Source organism: Anguilla rostrata, chromosome 3, assembly GCF_018555375.3.
Source record: "Anguilla rostrata isolate EN2019 chromosome 3, ASM1855537v3, whole genome shotgun sequence".
In the NCBI taxonomy this organism is placed as follows: domain Eukaryota; kingdom Metazoa; phylum Chordata; class Actinopteri; order Anguilliformes; family Anguillidae; genus Anguilla; species Anguilla rostrata.
Window position 1 is genome coordinate 18,293,266 of NC_057935.1, and position 15,823 is coordinate 18,309,088.

General features: G+C 43.6%; 1 protein-coding gene across 1 annotated transcript in view; it reads right to left on the minus strand.

The window, feature by feature from the left end:
• ahr1b (aryl hydrocarbon receptor 1b) overlaps nt 1–15,823 on the minus strand; it is a 51,353-nt gene that overhangs the window by 17,346 nt on the left and 18,184 nt on the right. Inside the window, exons 3-4 of the mRNA XM_064326630.1 lie at nt 6,824–6,939; nt 3–92 (exon numbers count right to left, since the gene is read on the minus strand). Of these exons, the coding sequence (XP_064182700.1) occupies nt 3–92; nt 6,824–6,939 (206 nt within the window). The remainder of the gene's footprint in view (nt 1–2; nt 93–6,823; nt 6,940–15,823) is intronic.

Sequence of the window (15,823 nt, forward strand, 5' to 3'; positions counted from 1 at the left end):
ACCTGATGGAATCCAAGGTAGTCCTGGATGGTGTGGGAAGAGTAAAATATCGTCCCCTCTGCAGTGACCACCAGCACAAAACCATTGAGGGCCTATAGCAGAACAGACACATAGAGATGGGTCAGACAGACACTTGAGTGTTTCTTGTTGGTTCGGCCATTAAAGGCAGCAAAGTGACAGAATAAACCTAAATGCGTGTGTGTATGTGTGTGTGTGTGTGTGTGTGTGTGTGCGCATGTGTGTGTGTGTTTGCCTGTATGTGTGTTTGTATGTGTGTGTGTCTGTGTGTGTGTGCGTGTATGTATGTATGTAGGTATGTGTGTGTGTGTGTGTGTGTGTGCGTGTATGTATGTATGTATGTAGGTATGTATGTGAGTGTGTGTGTGTGTGTGCGTGTGTGTTTTATATATCTGTGTGTATGTTTGTGTGGGCAGTGTAATGTTTTTTTCCGCCTCATGTCATATTTCATTTCTTTCCCCTGATTGGAAAAGCGTATTGCTCGCTGGCCTTTGCTGCAGCGCCGAGTGCAGAGGGGGGATTTCTCTGCCATCTGTTGTGTCCCGGGCTCTCAGTCAGCCCTGCTATTCCTGATCACTGTAATCTGATCACTGTAATCATCCGTCAGGGACGTATAGATGCAGAAATGTGGATTCCGCCGCTCGCGCCGCTCCGATTGGGCCTCATGTCGGCTCTCCCGCCCCCGCCCTCTCTGATGCGCAGCTGCGGGCCGCGCGAGGGCTGCGTCTCAGGTGCGTCTCCCCGAAAACCACGCAGCGAAGCGTCCAAATAACCGGGGCGAGCGGAGGCGGGGCCGGCTGTGAACACGTCCCGATATTCTGCTGATTCATCCCTACATCCCGATCTTCCCCTCTTAAAAATAACCCAGGGGGTGAGGAAGCCAGAACACGCAGTACGTGAGAGCTGGCTAGCTCAGCTTTCCCCAGCCTGAACATCTGCACGGTAAACAGGGGAGCGCTGTTTACTGAACGAGGAAAATGCGCTTAACAAAAAGCGGAGCAAAGCCTGGCACCCGCGCACAATGTGCACAGTGCCAAGGAGTGTGCAGTGGGTTTCCTTTTCCTTGTGAAATTATATAAGGGGTGGCAGAATAGCATAATGGATCACAGGTTTGATTCCCTGGTTGGACACTGCAGTTGTATGCTTGACCAAGTTACTTAACCTGCATTTCTTCAGCTGTGTAAATGGACGCAATGTAAATAGTTGCGTAAGCCGCTCTGGGCTCTGAGCCTCTGCTAAATGCCTGTAATATAATGTATATGTAAAGACATCTAATGTTTTAAACGATTACTTGTGATGTGATATCCGATACACATCACTTGCTGTTGTAACATGGAAAATAAGCAGATTTCAGGATCTGGTTGAGTTTTAATATCATAGGACTATTTATTCATTTCAGTTGACATTAAGCACCTTAAAAAGGAAATGGATTGTTGTATGCAGAAGTAGAGAGAGAAAGAAAGGAGGGAGATAGAGATGAGAGAGGGAAGAGCAGCCTTTAACCTGAGGACAGGACAAACACTCTGAGGATGCACCACATCAGCGGTAAGACAGATGTTACAGTTGGGGCCGCAGATGCATCTAAACAACCCCACGCAGCGGTGACTCACACCTCGTTATCCCCAATCCCTGCCCCCCAGGGTCAGGGGGCGGGGCCAGGGGAGGTCATCATCCTGCTCTTCTTACCACGGGAATGCCCTAAACTAAACAGATGCCCCACAGAGCAGCTAACCTAAAATTACCCATCATGCCCTGTTCCCCGAGCATAATCGTCCTTGTCTGTCCCTGTTCCCGCTATTCCTCCAGGGATGGCCCACGGAGACTCTTGAGATTATTATTTTTTTCCCCCTTGATCCAGCAAGGGGAAATTATCTGCAGCCATGTCTCCATTTTGCCATGGTCCAGTGAAACACAAACCATATAATGTGTGGTTGGATGGCTCCGTATTTTTTTTGACTTCAACTGAATCTATGTATGGAATCAATTGGGTTGCTTACTTCGTGGTATCAAATATCGTAATCCTCAGGCTGCACAGATTGAGTCTGGCAGGGCAAACTATAATGCAATGACCCGCGGTTTCCATTTTTGGCCAATTGTTGCATCCTGGGGACCAATGTGCTGCAAGCCCCTTGGCGCCTTGCAGGCTTATACTTCCATCTTTAAAAAAAAGAGTTATCTACTGTTTTGCCTTCTGCCAATTTTGAATGGCAATTCATGTTTGTTAGCTCACCCCACTGCTGAGGTACTGCTTTTAGTCAGTTTTGGAGCGTACTGATCAGCATGGTCCTGGATAACCATAGCCATTGCAAACCAGAGCAGTGTGGTAATGACACAGCAAGTGCAGTGTGTGGGGTGTGCAAAAGCTGGATAACTGTTTTTCAGGAGGAAATCCGGTTAGAAAATAATTAATATAACCACATATAAGAAAGGTGTACAAATAAGAACATATTCTTAATCCAATGATTTTAGTCCTCAAATACATGTAATTCTCATTCAGTAATTGAATTGGCCATTGATGATCACAGGTCTTGGTGACAAGCCATCATGTCATCTTATAGCTGGACGTGGCTTTAGTCTGGGGTTGCTGGTGCGTGGGATATGTTTTATCTGTCTGCAGACATCAGCCCACTAGGAGGACCCTGCCTTGGGCAGTTACCAAACATTCTGATGATAAATTCATTTTTAATGGGTCTGTGGCCCTACAGTGGTCCAGGAGGAACTCCACTGCAGCTACTACTGAGAAAGAGAGGGAGAAAAAGAAAGAGGAAGGGGAAGAGGGAGGGTGGGAGGGAGAGAGAGAGAGAGAGAGAGAGAGAGCATAAAGGATAATATGACTTGTTTAATTGTTCTGATTTTATTTTACTATTAAGACAATTGACTGTCTACGCATGCTGTCCTGATTTGTTCTGAATGAGCAGATGGTCGGTCATAATATTTATGGTAAAAAAAAAAAATCCTGTCATGCTAATAATTACAACTAGAGAACAGAGAGGAAGAGACAGATATAATAAAGGAATAGTGTGTGCATCAGTATATTAACACCTCCAACAACCATAGTAATTGATTAAAAGTTAAATTAAATTTATAATAATTAAAAAATATATGCTTGAATATGTATCACAGATGTTACTGCATTTATTTTCCTCAGTTCCATTTAAATGGTTGTTGTTTTCGTTTACTTGTGCTTTGCTGACATTTTTGTAAACTTGTACCTGCAATAAATAACATCTGAATTTAACTTGAATTTGTACTAGTAATACAGAAAAAGGGTGAGCAAGTGCCCCGTATAGGTCAGCATTTCTATTCTGACCTCATGTTAGAATAGGAATGCTGGAGAACAGTTAGAGACAGCAGGAGAAAAAAACAATCAAACAAACAAAAAATTGTTTCTTCTCTGAGTTCATTATTTTGGAAAACTGAATGAACCTGCACTCCATGTACTCATTTGTAACAGGCCTTTACAAAAACAGAACCCAGTGAATGTCCAATTTTCTGACTTATTATTGTAACAACTTCCCACAAAACAACAAAAGGAGAGCAGCCTGTACTTACGTAATGTAGAGAACACATTACTGATTTTTGTGGATGGAATCCACCTCAGTTATTTTTGACTTCAAATGAAAAGTTTTTTTTTGTTGTTGTTGTTTTTGCCATTCTCTCATGAAGACAAGGGGAATTGCTTAATTCATAGGTATCCACATCTGAAGATTGTCTTAAAGAAAAGCTGAATATGAATACATATTTTTCCTTCCTTTCTTATACCATTAACACAGTCTTTTTTTAAAACATACAACCCTTTTAGACATCTGTACATTTACTGAAGCAATTTAGGTTAGGTAAGTACCTTTGCTGAAGGGTTAAACAGCAGTGACCCACATAGAGGTCAAACCTACAACCTTAGACTGATAAGCCCAGTTCCCTCACCATTACACTACACCACCACCCATTATAGTTTATTTGGCTTTCCTTTGGTTTTACCATCTGTGGTTCCTCTGTCTCATTTAAGCATGTACTCCTGTTCTAGATTTGGAGGCCTGGGTCTCGGCATGTGCTGTTTGGCTTACATCAAACATCAATTGTGCAGCCCACTATCTTGGAAAAAAATGTCAATGAACACTTTTCTGTTTCCTTCCTCTTTAAATAATGGATGCCCTCACAACCACTCTATAATTCATCGTCAATCGTCTGAAATGGAACACAGAAAAAAAACTGCAGAAATAGCCTCGGCCTCTCTCTCTCGCTTTGTCTCTCTCTCTCTTTCTTTCTCACTCGCTTTGTCTCGCTCTCCCTTTGTCTCTCCCTGTCTCTCTCCGTCTCTATCTCTGTCCTCTGATGAGTGATGTCATCAGATAATGCGATCCCTTGCTCCTAATTTCTCCTGTGCGGCCGGCCTAGCCTGAAGGGGAGACTCCTCCATTGCGTATCTTCAATGGCAAAGTGGTGGAGGCTGTGGTACAGAACCCCCCCCCCACACTAGTTTCCTGTAATGTGTCTTTATGAGAGTATCTCTGAAAAAAGTGCTACACACATTGAACTGAATTGTGTCTGGAGACACTGGAGACACTGGATGAAGCCAGGAGGGCCCTGGTTTTGTCAAGACATGCAGGGATAAACAAGGCTGCGCCTTTAAGTACTGGTCGGAGAGTCTAGGATTGGGGACGGGCAGCGCGGGGACCGGTCTTTTTTGGATGCGCTAATGTACAGACGTCTGAACCGATTAATGTTGGAAGTGCACTCTCGGCCAAGAGACAGATAGGCTGTTGCCAAACCCATCTTTATGAGGTCCGTCTCTCCTTTCATTCCCCAACAAAAGGGGCCCTGTCTGCTTATAAAGGGGTCCAGCCTGCTGATCCCAACCAGAGAGGGAAATTCAGGCACCCCTTAACACAGTGGGGGCTCTCTGCTCTCACCCACCCGCCCACTAACCACCCTGGGGCCAGTGCTATTGCCTCATTTGTTTGGGAAGTTTGATTGGTGCATCCATTCAATCAGTCCACCATTCTGTCAAGGCCCAATGCTCATGCTGGAACAGAATGTATAGCACTGGATTGGATCATCAGTTTGATTAAATCTACGAGACACTGGGAACTGAGAAGTTTGCAGAAATGTGGTGACTGCATATATGATTGCATGTTTCTCCATTGATACAGAGAGTAGAAGTGCTCTACGGGAAAGCGTGTGACTCCAGACCAAAAATGGCAAAGAAGCGGATGAACACGCTCGTCGCTCAGCCGACAAAGCTGACGTCTGCTTTGGCTGCCTCGGTAAACGGAACAGAAGTGGCATTTGCCTCTGCCGCAGTCGGCACACTGCTTAAAAGCTGTGTGTGCCAAGCATGTTTAAATGCATGGGGTTAAAATGAAAGTAATCCACACCATTAGGATCATAGCAGAAACTGACTGATCCAAATTTTGCACAGCAAACGATGCATGTCACAGACGTGTGGATGAGAAGAGAAGTGGCAGTCAGATTTAAATCCGAACAGCCTGGCTTGCATGTTCTACAAAGGTGTGGCTATACATGGACACACTCAAAGAACATGGATGCATCATTGGAAAGTACACATGTGGATTAAGTTTTGTGAATGGGGGGAGGGGATGGTGGGTTTGGGAGGTGAGACAGAGAAAGGTAGGGGTAGACAGGTACACACAGGTAACACTCATTTGGGTGGTGTGTCATATGCCTGTAGAACAAATCTTGGTTCAGGCAAGACACTTGGGTGCCCTTGTCACTAACCAAACTGAGCAAGGTTAACAGGATGTGAGAAGAACAATGAGGCCTGTTCATAATGGACTAGCAGGTCTACCTGTGGAAATGCCTGTTTTACTGCACCTCTGCTCAAAAGGATTAAGGAAGCAAACTGGATTTGCGTGACCTAAGATCCTTCCACACAAACACTCTGACCTGGGGATCATGACCTATGACCCATAAACTAGTCAATGGGGTCAGTTGAGAGGTTTCAGAGTCCACTACAGCATAGCGCATATATTGGCCTATATACTGCCAAACAAGTGAGATGAAAGCCCAATTACATCTAAAATAATACACCACAGCAAGAGGCACACATCTCACTCTCGGTAGTGATTTTTTGCTTTCTTCTGGAGATATTTTTCTTTTGGTGGCGCCTGTAATTCGAAATACTCAAATCTTTTACACTAACAGAAACTTTTGCCTCAAAATTGTGATGGATACCACTAGAAAGCCTGGGACCTTGATATTTTTCCTACCAAGGTCTATGAATATTTAGCCTTAAGTGAAAAATCTACAAGTACCTTGAACACTGGTGTATGTAACAAGACAAAAAACCAGTATCCATGGCTCTAAAGATTTAGCTGAGAAAATTCTTTGAGAAAATACAGATGAAGAACCTACCTGTGAAGAGAAAACTATCATTAAAAAATAATTATCATGGACCATGGAGAAGATTAAAAAGATCCAAGGCCCTATTGGTGGCATATCAGTTGTCTCATTCCTCTTCAATCCTGGACTAACAATGGCATTTCTAACAATCCACCCGAACAGTAAAGGATTCTCTGCAACCCGGTTTACTGCATGAACAGTAACATAATCAGGGCCAAAGATGGCAGCCTTCATTGTTCTCATCTCAGATTGCGGACTTTGCCACTTCAATCAGATGGCAAGCAACACGACACACCTGAAGCTGACGAGCACACTGGAAGTCAATGTTTTTTGTACTACCCTCGACTGCAAACGAAGAAGAAGAAGATCCCAGGTGTCAGAGTCAGACAGCTGCGCAGTCGGGTGCTTTTCTGCTGAAGTCACTCCTGAGCTCCTGTGTACTCACCTGCAGAAGGAGTTCGCCCTCAGGCATCCAACCGTCCGCCAATCCCGCGGCCTTGCTGCTGTCATGGTTACCACTGCTGGCCGTTAGCCCTTTGCCAGGGTGGTTCTTCAGGGCAACTGGAGGGAGGGAGGGAGAGAGAGGAAGAGAGAGCGAGAGCACATTTTAGTACTGGAATAATGTTTACGAAGCACTGCTGTGAATGTCAGAATGGCTTATGTGTACTACACTAAACACAGTATGCAAGACAAGCTCCCAGCTCATTAAAAATAGATATAAATCTCAAGACGGGGCTTCTACTCTTTAAAAAAAATAACCGGTCATATCATAATTGCCTGGCACTGACTAGCATATTCATATCCCAAAATGAAAATTTTAAAGACCGTCAGTCCAGATATAGCATCATAATTGGCTCGGCTGTGCGTGGGGCCTATGACAGCGAGTCTTGCATGTCCCAGAATTCAGCACTGGCCTGGAGCCCTGCTGCTGGCCCCGTCTAGCACAGTCTCCCCCCTGCTGCAGAGTCCAGGGCCTCAGCACTGTGCTATTTCTGCGCTAATGGTGCTCTGTGCAGGACTCAGGCTGAGCGCTGTGTTATTTTTAAGCGCCATTGATGTGTTTGCAAACGCTCATTATGGGCTAAAAGATGATTGGGCAAGGCATGAGAACACAGAACAGCACTGAGGGACATAGGCACAGGCAGATAAAGAGAGAATGATTGAGATCGAGAGAGAGTGACAGAGAGAAAGAGAGAGAGTGACAGAGAGTGACAGAGAGAGAGAGAGAGAGAGAGAGTCTGCACAGGTCCAGTGGGTATTTACCCAAGTTACACAGGTCTCGTGTTTATGTTATTCTGACACCACAGTTAGAAGCAAGCACCGCACATAACCACACTTTCCACATTAAAATAATGAGGTTTTCCCTGAGTCTGGTTCTGACTGTGTGCATAGGGCTAAGCATCATGCAGCGCACGGGAAAGATGGGATGGGTTCCTGCAGAAGCCTGACGCTCTGACACCAATGATAACACATTTGTTTCTTTCTCTTTCAGCTTTCCCTGTCGTCATGTGGTCCATCGCGATCCAAAGATGTCCCAGCATGCACTGCTGTGGAACACAGAATGACATCTAATAGAATTCTAAATGACACGGCTAAGGCTAAGAGCAGAACAGTAGGTGGCTCTGCATGCAGAACATGTAACTGGGGACTGAAGAGTGTCATAAGTGCTTCAGTAAATGTGTGTTTTCGATTTTATTTTTCCTCCCAGAGATCAAAAGCCACCTCAACCTCAACTGAACTAGAGTCAATGGGCCTCATTCACAAAACTTTTATTACATTATTCTTACTTTTGTTCTTAAAAACGTTCCTACGAAAAACACATATGGGATTCATGACACATGTGCATACCTTTGCTTTTGTGCATATCCCAGGTGCATGAGATACTGAACGCTGACTGTAAATTTTATACGCAATTCTGTTCATGTGATTAGCATAACGGAAAAGCCATGAACAAATACAGATAAGATAAAAAAAATTATAAATGCTGAAACGTTCTTGGAAACGTTCTTACACGCAGTTTACGATCAAAAGCGATCGTACACATCTTTTGTGAATGAGGCTGAATGATTCATTTTTCAAATATAAAAGATTTTGTGTCGTTTTTATTTTATAGCATAAAGGTGTGACACCAGCAGGACTGTTAGAGGACTGCAGGTAAATGGCAGGTCTGTGCGCTTCATTTACTGGCCTTAACCGCCCCGAGCAGATGCATCTCTGAGCCTTGGGGAAATGAAGTTGGACAGTGGGCCTGGAGGAACGGAGTGAGGGGGGGGGGAGATGCCTTTCACATCCCCTTCACCTTTGGGGGGTGAGGGGGGGGTGGAGGACAGAGATGGGCGCTGCTGCGGAAGGCGGGAAAAGCGCATTAGCGCATCGGCGAGAGGAGTGTGAGATCACCACAACACCTCTGTGGCTGTCCATTTTTACAACTGTGGGCTTGGGGGAGGGATTCTGCCAGAAAAACGGCACCCTTCCTTCCTCCTGACCAGCCTTTCTTTATATATGCCATATATGTATATGCCATGCAACAACACCCTGTAATGGAGTAGTGATGTAATAGTAATGCCCTGCGCAAATCAACTAAAAATCTTGCAAGGCTCAATAAAGCAGTGAAATTTACCTTCTACAGGTGATGCTTCTGAAGCCTTTCAGGTGGTTATACCAGAAAATCAGACCCAGGGAAAGTGTTTGTTAGAACGTAGCAAGGCCCTTAAGCTTGTTATGTACTTGGCATGGCAAACTAAATATCTACCCTGGGGTTCATTTTCAAATATTTTTGATGATGCACTTTTTTTTTATTTAGCAAAACTTTCTGCAACATCTGCATCGCAGACATACGGGACGTAATGTCAAAGTGAATTAGCGGTGACAAACCCAAGGGACAACTAGGGCTAATGAAGTCACCCATTCCACTTTTTGCTTTACAGAGGCCACTGGCTCCCATATCCAAAAATATGGGAGCAAAATCCAATTTTGACGGTAACAGCAGTACACTAATTCTGTTGATAGGGTGTGAGGGTGCAAGGAGCTATTTATTTATAAAAATATTCTGTGCTACTGTAATTACATTACAGCTTTGATGGTGAATATGACTTTCTCAAAATTTCTGCCATGTGCTGGTGAGCTACACAAATAAAATCTGGTAAACATTTTTTTATTTTCTGCAATTTATTTCCATTTAAAACCCTTAGACAACTGTAACACTATCCATAGCAGATGGGCAATTAATTGGATACACTACCCTTTATACTACTACTGTAACTACTATTATAATTACTACTACTACAACTACTACTACTACTAATAATAATAATAATAATAATAATAATAAAAAGAATAATAATAATTATTTATATTTGTTAATTATATAGTGTTTGTACTTCAAAAAACAATCTAAATGTGTAATTATTCTGTATCTTTCTGCAATACAAAAGCCAATGAAAAAAGCTTCTGCTGCTAGCTCGAGTTTTTAAAATATATCTATGTGTAAGAGCATCTACAAGGATAAAAGACTGAAGAGAAATATAATTTTGATGTTGATAAGTCTGATATGCAGAGGGACAAATAAATAAATAATAGTAGATAAATTGCTTCCTGCACTTGAATGTAAAAGTGTTCTCTGTAATGCATAAGACTATTCATTCTCGAAAAGAGCAGTTAAATGCCTAGGGCTAAACGTAGAAGCTCCAGAGACGGATTAAGCGGTAATGCAACATAATGCATAATTCATCACTTTAATATTATAAAAATGATCTATGTATTATACTGTATATAATTATACATTTCAAAACACAAAAAGACACAGAGTCAAGATAATACTGCAAAAGACATCATCTTTTAAAAATATAAACTTGCACAGAAGTCATAACATCAAAAATACAGCAACTAGTTTAGCAAAGAATTATCTTCACTTTGCGCAACCTCTGCACATTCCGTACCTTTGAATAACTTTGGACGCCCATTAATGTATGCTACATGCTTGCTATTGCTTCTACCGGCTAACTGAAATGACAGATGACATCAGTTTATGTGAAAAATAGGCAATATATAAAGTAGCTTAGCCTAGAATATAGGTAGCACAATTTGTTTAGTATTCTACATACATTTCTTCTCAGATAGGCCGTCAGTATAGACCCAGTCAGCGCACACCTTTTATACATTCATTATCAGAGCACAATTACGAAATGATGGATTTAATATTGTAAAACCTTTTGAAAAAGCAATGTCCAGCTCAAGGCTTCTATATGGTATTTATAGATTTTGTATATGACAGTTTATACGGTAAAGCAGAGTACTTCTGGTAACTTTTTGTCTGTTCTATCACACAAGCAGCATAAAGGCTCAGCACAGAGGATAAATTGAGATAGAGTGCAGCAGACAGCACAGGGGGTCTGAAGCTCCAGGATGGCATGAGAACCAGACTGACACGGGACGCTTCGCCAGAGCCAAAAAGCAGGCTGCCTCATTGACCTCTGACCTTCACAATAAGAACATGGCATGACCTGTCACGACCTCTAACCTCCCGGTAATGCCTAAACATTTTTATCGGGGGCTTTTCCCAGAATGGCCCATTGTTGTCTGGAGTAAGGGGGGGTGAGACACAAAGGCTGACGAGGGGGTGATGCCACTTTGGGTGTTGTCGGGGCTGTCAGTAATTTGCGTTCGTGTTGAAGGCTGTCTGTCCCTTCACACGCAGCCTGGTCACAGGGCTGGTGCTCCAGCCTGATTCCCAGATGCGTGCTCAGGGACAGCAATCTGGAACTGGAGAGGGGAAGGGGGGGGATGCAGTGGTGGGGGGTGGGTGTTTGGTCTGTTGGTGGCTGTTACTAATTCAGTTTATGGTATTTTTATGGTTTTAGATTATAGTTTTATGGTTTCATGTTTCATAGGGCTTCATAGGGATTCTTATGTATGTGATTTGTACGCATAATTAATTTGCATTTGTGCTTCAGTGATGTTGCACATATATTTTCTCATCTGAGAATGCAGTTAACCAGGTCTGGGACTATTGCTTATTAATCAGGTGGATGCACTTATGTTCTCTAGCATTGTAAGTCACTCTGGATAAGATCTGGTCATGCAATGTAATGGACTAGCTAATGTGAGAGTGCTTGCTGTGGTGGGGACAGTGCAATCTGATCCCGGTTTGGAACTGGAGAAGAGCAAGTTGTAAATAAATGTGTCATCCACCCAAAGACCAAACTCACTTCTCATTAGGTTAATAACCGCTGCACTTTTGCAGTTCAGCGGGAATCAGCCTAGCGCTGCCTTATGATGACAGGATAAAACAGCCATATAGAATTTGTCATTTTTAACTAACATTTTTAATGGATCTGACCTGTATTATTAGCTGTTTAATTAGCCACAATTTCAATTATAGCAGAATTAATGAAAACTAATTAAATTAAATTAAATTCCACCAGTGTAATCAAAGTTTCTGCAGCACGTTCTACTGGCCGTTTCAGATGGAGCTGCAGTGTTAGCAGACCTGACTGTGCAGAGCAGAACCTTTCTCGGGTCTGCTTGCCAAAAACCTCCACAGAGGGCCACAGAGTTTATATATTTTCACAATGAATGTAAAATGAACAAAAAAAAAATTAATAAAAGCACAATAACTTAGAATGCATTGTCTTGAATCCAGCTGGCGCAAACAGAGTTTACGCGGAGATTGTTTGGCGGCAGTGTTCCTGGTAGCTAATCTCACAGGCATTCAGTACAGCGCGCTGAGACCACGTTAAGACACTCCTTGCTGTTCACAGGCAGACTAGTCTCTGTTTTGACTGAAACAAATGTTCAGCTGTCGCTGCTGGAAGCTGAGGGGAGTGAAAACATGAATAAAAGTCCTACAGCATTTTCTGATCTGCTCCTCATTCCTTTGGCACAAGGATAAATATTATTATTGTTACTATTCCCATTATTATTATTATTATTATTATTATTATTATTATTATTATTTATTTTTTATTATTGCACATTTTCTAACAATGAAATCTCCTATCTCACCAGTTCAGGCTGTGGTCACAAGTGTGCTACAACTGCATCTCTCGGTATCATGGAAGAGCAAGAAGATGAAATAAGGGCTTTTCATCTGTAATTAAATTAAATTTACTCAATAAAGCCTTTAAAGACGGCCTCCACTCGATCTGGCTCATACCAAGAAGTACAAATCATCTGTAATTCAATTCTGCTTCATTTAATTGAGAGAATGAAGTGAATTGCTCTCACCCTCATCTGCTGGGTGAAACAGACAGAATATCACAGTGCTGGAATTACTGGGTCAGTAGGGACTTCCCAGCTCTTATTAGCTGCGATCAAGATTTGGCACCAGCAAGGCCACACACAGTGCAAGCATATGCAGTGGAATCACCAGTGGGATGGCACAGAGCTATAACAAGGAATTGTGGGAAAATTCTCTCAGGTCCCAACTCTCCACAGGGGGCACTACAAAGAGTATTGCTATTTCATACGGTATATGTGTTGAAGACTGATATATACTTTAACAGAACAGCTAAAGTGATATAGTGCAAAAAGGCCATAGGAAGAGGAACAGAGGAAGTGTGGTCACAGAATGTACTGTACTCTAACAAGATGCGTCTGCAGCAGGTTTGGAACCATCGTTCTTACCAAGCACGCAGCATTAAAAGTGACACAGTTAACCTGTATGGGCTAAAGTCCATGGCATATCTATTCAGGCTCTAGAAGGTTCACTCTGCATGCCTCCGAACTCTGACCTCAAAGCTTTATTTGGTAGAACACCTAGCAGAGAAATTGGAAACTGTCGGTGAAGATTCTCGCACCCAGGCAGCCAATGGCAGAGCGGTACCCACTGATAAAAAGCAGTACCAGCATAAAGATACTCCAGAAATGGCAAACTGTTTCAAGCACGGGCCCCACAACAGCTCCACAGGGCTTTTGTGAAAGTGACTGGCACATACACCGCTCCGCTCCATCCCCTCCAGCCCTCGACATTTGAAGCCGTTCGGCGAACGGGCACCCGGGGGTTAACTCTATTGTGATTCCTCTAGGTCAGCGAACAGCGTGGCTGAGCATGACAGCTGGGAGAAAGAGCCCCGCTGGTAAAACATGAATTAAACTCCATGCGCCGAACTAGCTTTTCGAAAGCTGGGTCCTCGGTGAAACACCTCCCACATGAATTAACCTGTTAACGAAATCCCAGTTCACTATGCAGAATAACCGACAGATGCCCCTCCACTTTCTGCCCATACTAGAAAAATAGAGTAATAGCTGAAATGTGTCACTGGGACTGAGGACTAACTGAAGCCGAGCTTCACCATGATGGTGTTCCTTAATATGGTGAAGAGACAGTATGCAAGCCCTTTTGCTCTGATTACAGGGACGTTGATCGCAACAATCTGCAAGTGTATGCAGTTATTTCATTCCTCTCACATGACAGCTATAACTACAGTAAGATGACATTATGGAGAAACCATTTGCACTACTGTCGCTCACCGGTGGCCAAAGCTGAATTATGCTGAGCACTAGGCTCAGCTTTCAGAGGGTCCACACAGCAAAGGAGAGACCTCAGCTCAAATAAAATCCATGCCCATTCTCTAACTGTGGCTTCCTGTCTATCTGTCTCCGATTCATGGGAACACACTTTGAAACGGTCTCAATGTGGAGCCCATCACGCCTATCTAAGTGAATGAACAGGGGCGGGGCGTGAGAAGGTTCGAGAGTGTGGTGTAGTGCAACTGCAGAGAGGGTGGAGGCATGCCGGTGATGAAATATTAACACCGGGAGCCTATTTGAGACTTGTCACGTGTTGATGACATCACGGCAGCAGATGTTGATGACACACAGTGCCCTGGAGCAGAAGAAGGGCTCTTGACTCTTGAACTGGGAGACCGAGTATACTTCCCTCAGCATAATGGAGCCAAGGATGAAAACATCAAAATACACTCTCTTCAGCGTGTGAATGGATTAACTCATATACCAATCTGTCTATATCATAACATCCACCATCTTCCTGCTCTTCTGGAAAAGGCATAGAGAGGAGTGGAGAGGAGTCAGGGGAACAAGAAAAGGCTCTCTGTCTTTCTCTCTCTTTCTCTCCTTCTTATATCTCCCTATACTGTACTATACCACACCAGCATACTGAAGCAGACTGCCCAGGTTAAGGCACTTATGGAATGTATTGTGCAACCAACTACAGTTAGACTGAGTGAGGCACTGACTGTGAAGAACAACTACGGTAAGACTGGAGTGAAGCCTGAACTGGCTGAATACATTTATGACTGTATTTTGACACATTTGTAACACATGCTCTTTTTGAAATAAATAAAACACTACCGTAAATGCCAGGCCATCATAAAAAAGAAATATACACCTTGCATTCACCCAGACATCTTTGTCCCCCACTGTTCTAGTACACTGTGGCACATCTACCAAGACCTCTCCACCCCCACTACTGAACTATAACCCATTTAGGGGTTCGGTGAAGAATCTAATTAAGCCCAACCAAAAACAGTGACCCAGCAAATCTGACAGCTTGTGATGAGACTCCCCAGGGTACCCCTGACTTTTGAACTCTCAGTGAGTAATTACTCATTAACATGGGTGGGGCGGAGAGGAGGGCTCTAGGGTCAGTAGGGGCTGTGGGGTGGGGGTAAGAGTGTAAGGGGCAGGAACCCTGAGTATTCGGAGCAAGTGAAATATTCATGCCACTAATGGCCCAAAGTCTAGGTCAGCAATCACAGATGCCCCCCCCCCCCTCCAAATACTTCCCCTTGTGCATTAACCCTTCACCTCAAGTGTTTTTAAGGGGGCAGGGGCTTAAGGCTGGGACAGAGACTCTGATAATCGGGAGTTTCTGAGCTTGCTAGCACCATGGCGGTTCCTGCACCTGCGCGCTTTGGATGAATCTAAACTGAATTTACAAATGACACTTTATTTACGTCCTCAATGCAACGTCCTTTATGCTTACCTCATCGATATGAGTGTCTGCTAAATGCCTGTATGTAAATGCATCAGCTTCATTCTGCACATGTCCACAGATATGGCACTGAATTAACTACACATTAAGAGGAGTAACTGAAATATCAATGAATTAAATGACACAAATTGTCAATGATCCAAGCTAAACATGGCAGCGTACAGAAGTGTAGCCTTCTTCACAATATTCACAGTCACGTGGATTTCCAGTCCAGTCATGAGGAATAACAAGCGTGGAACTGGAATCACGGCATGGTGCTATATTTGGATCGCTAACGAGGAGCGGTGGTGGATGGAGGGGGGGTTGGGCTAAGCCGCGCTTTGAGAGAGACATACTAATGACACAGGTAGGTTCTCCCTCTCTGTTCGGCTGCAACGTTGCATGGCGACCACGATGTTGCCATGCACCTGTGGCCCCTTTGATTGGACAAGCAGTTTGGAGGTGGCACTCACTTCTGCCTCACAGGCTCTGTGCATTAATATAGACTTAAGG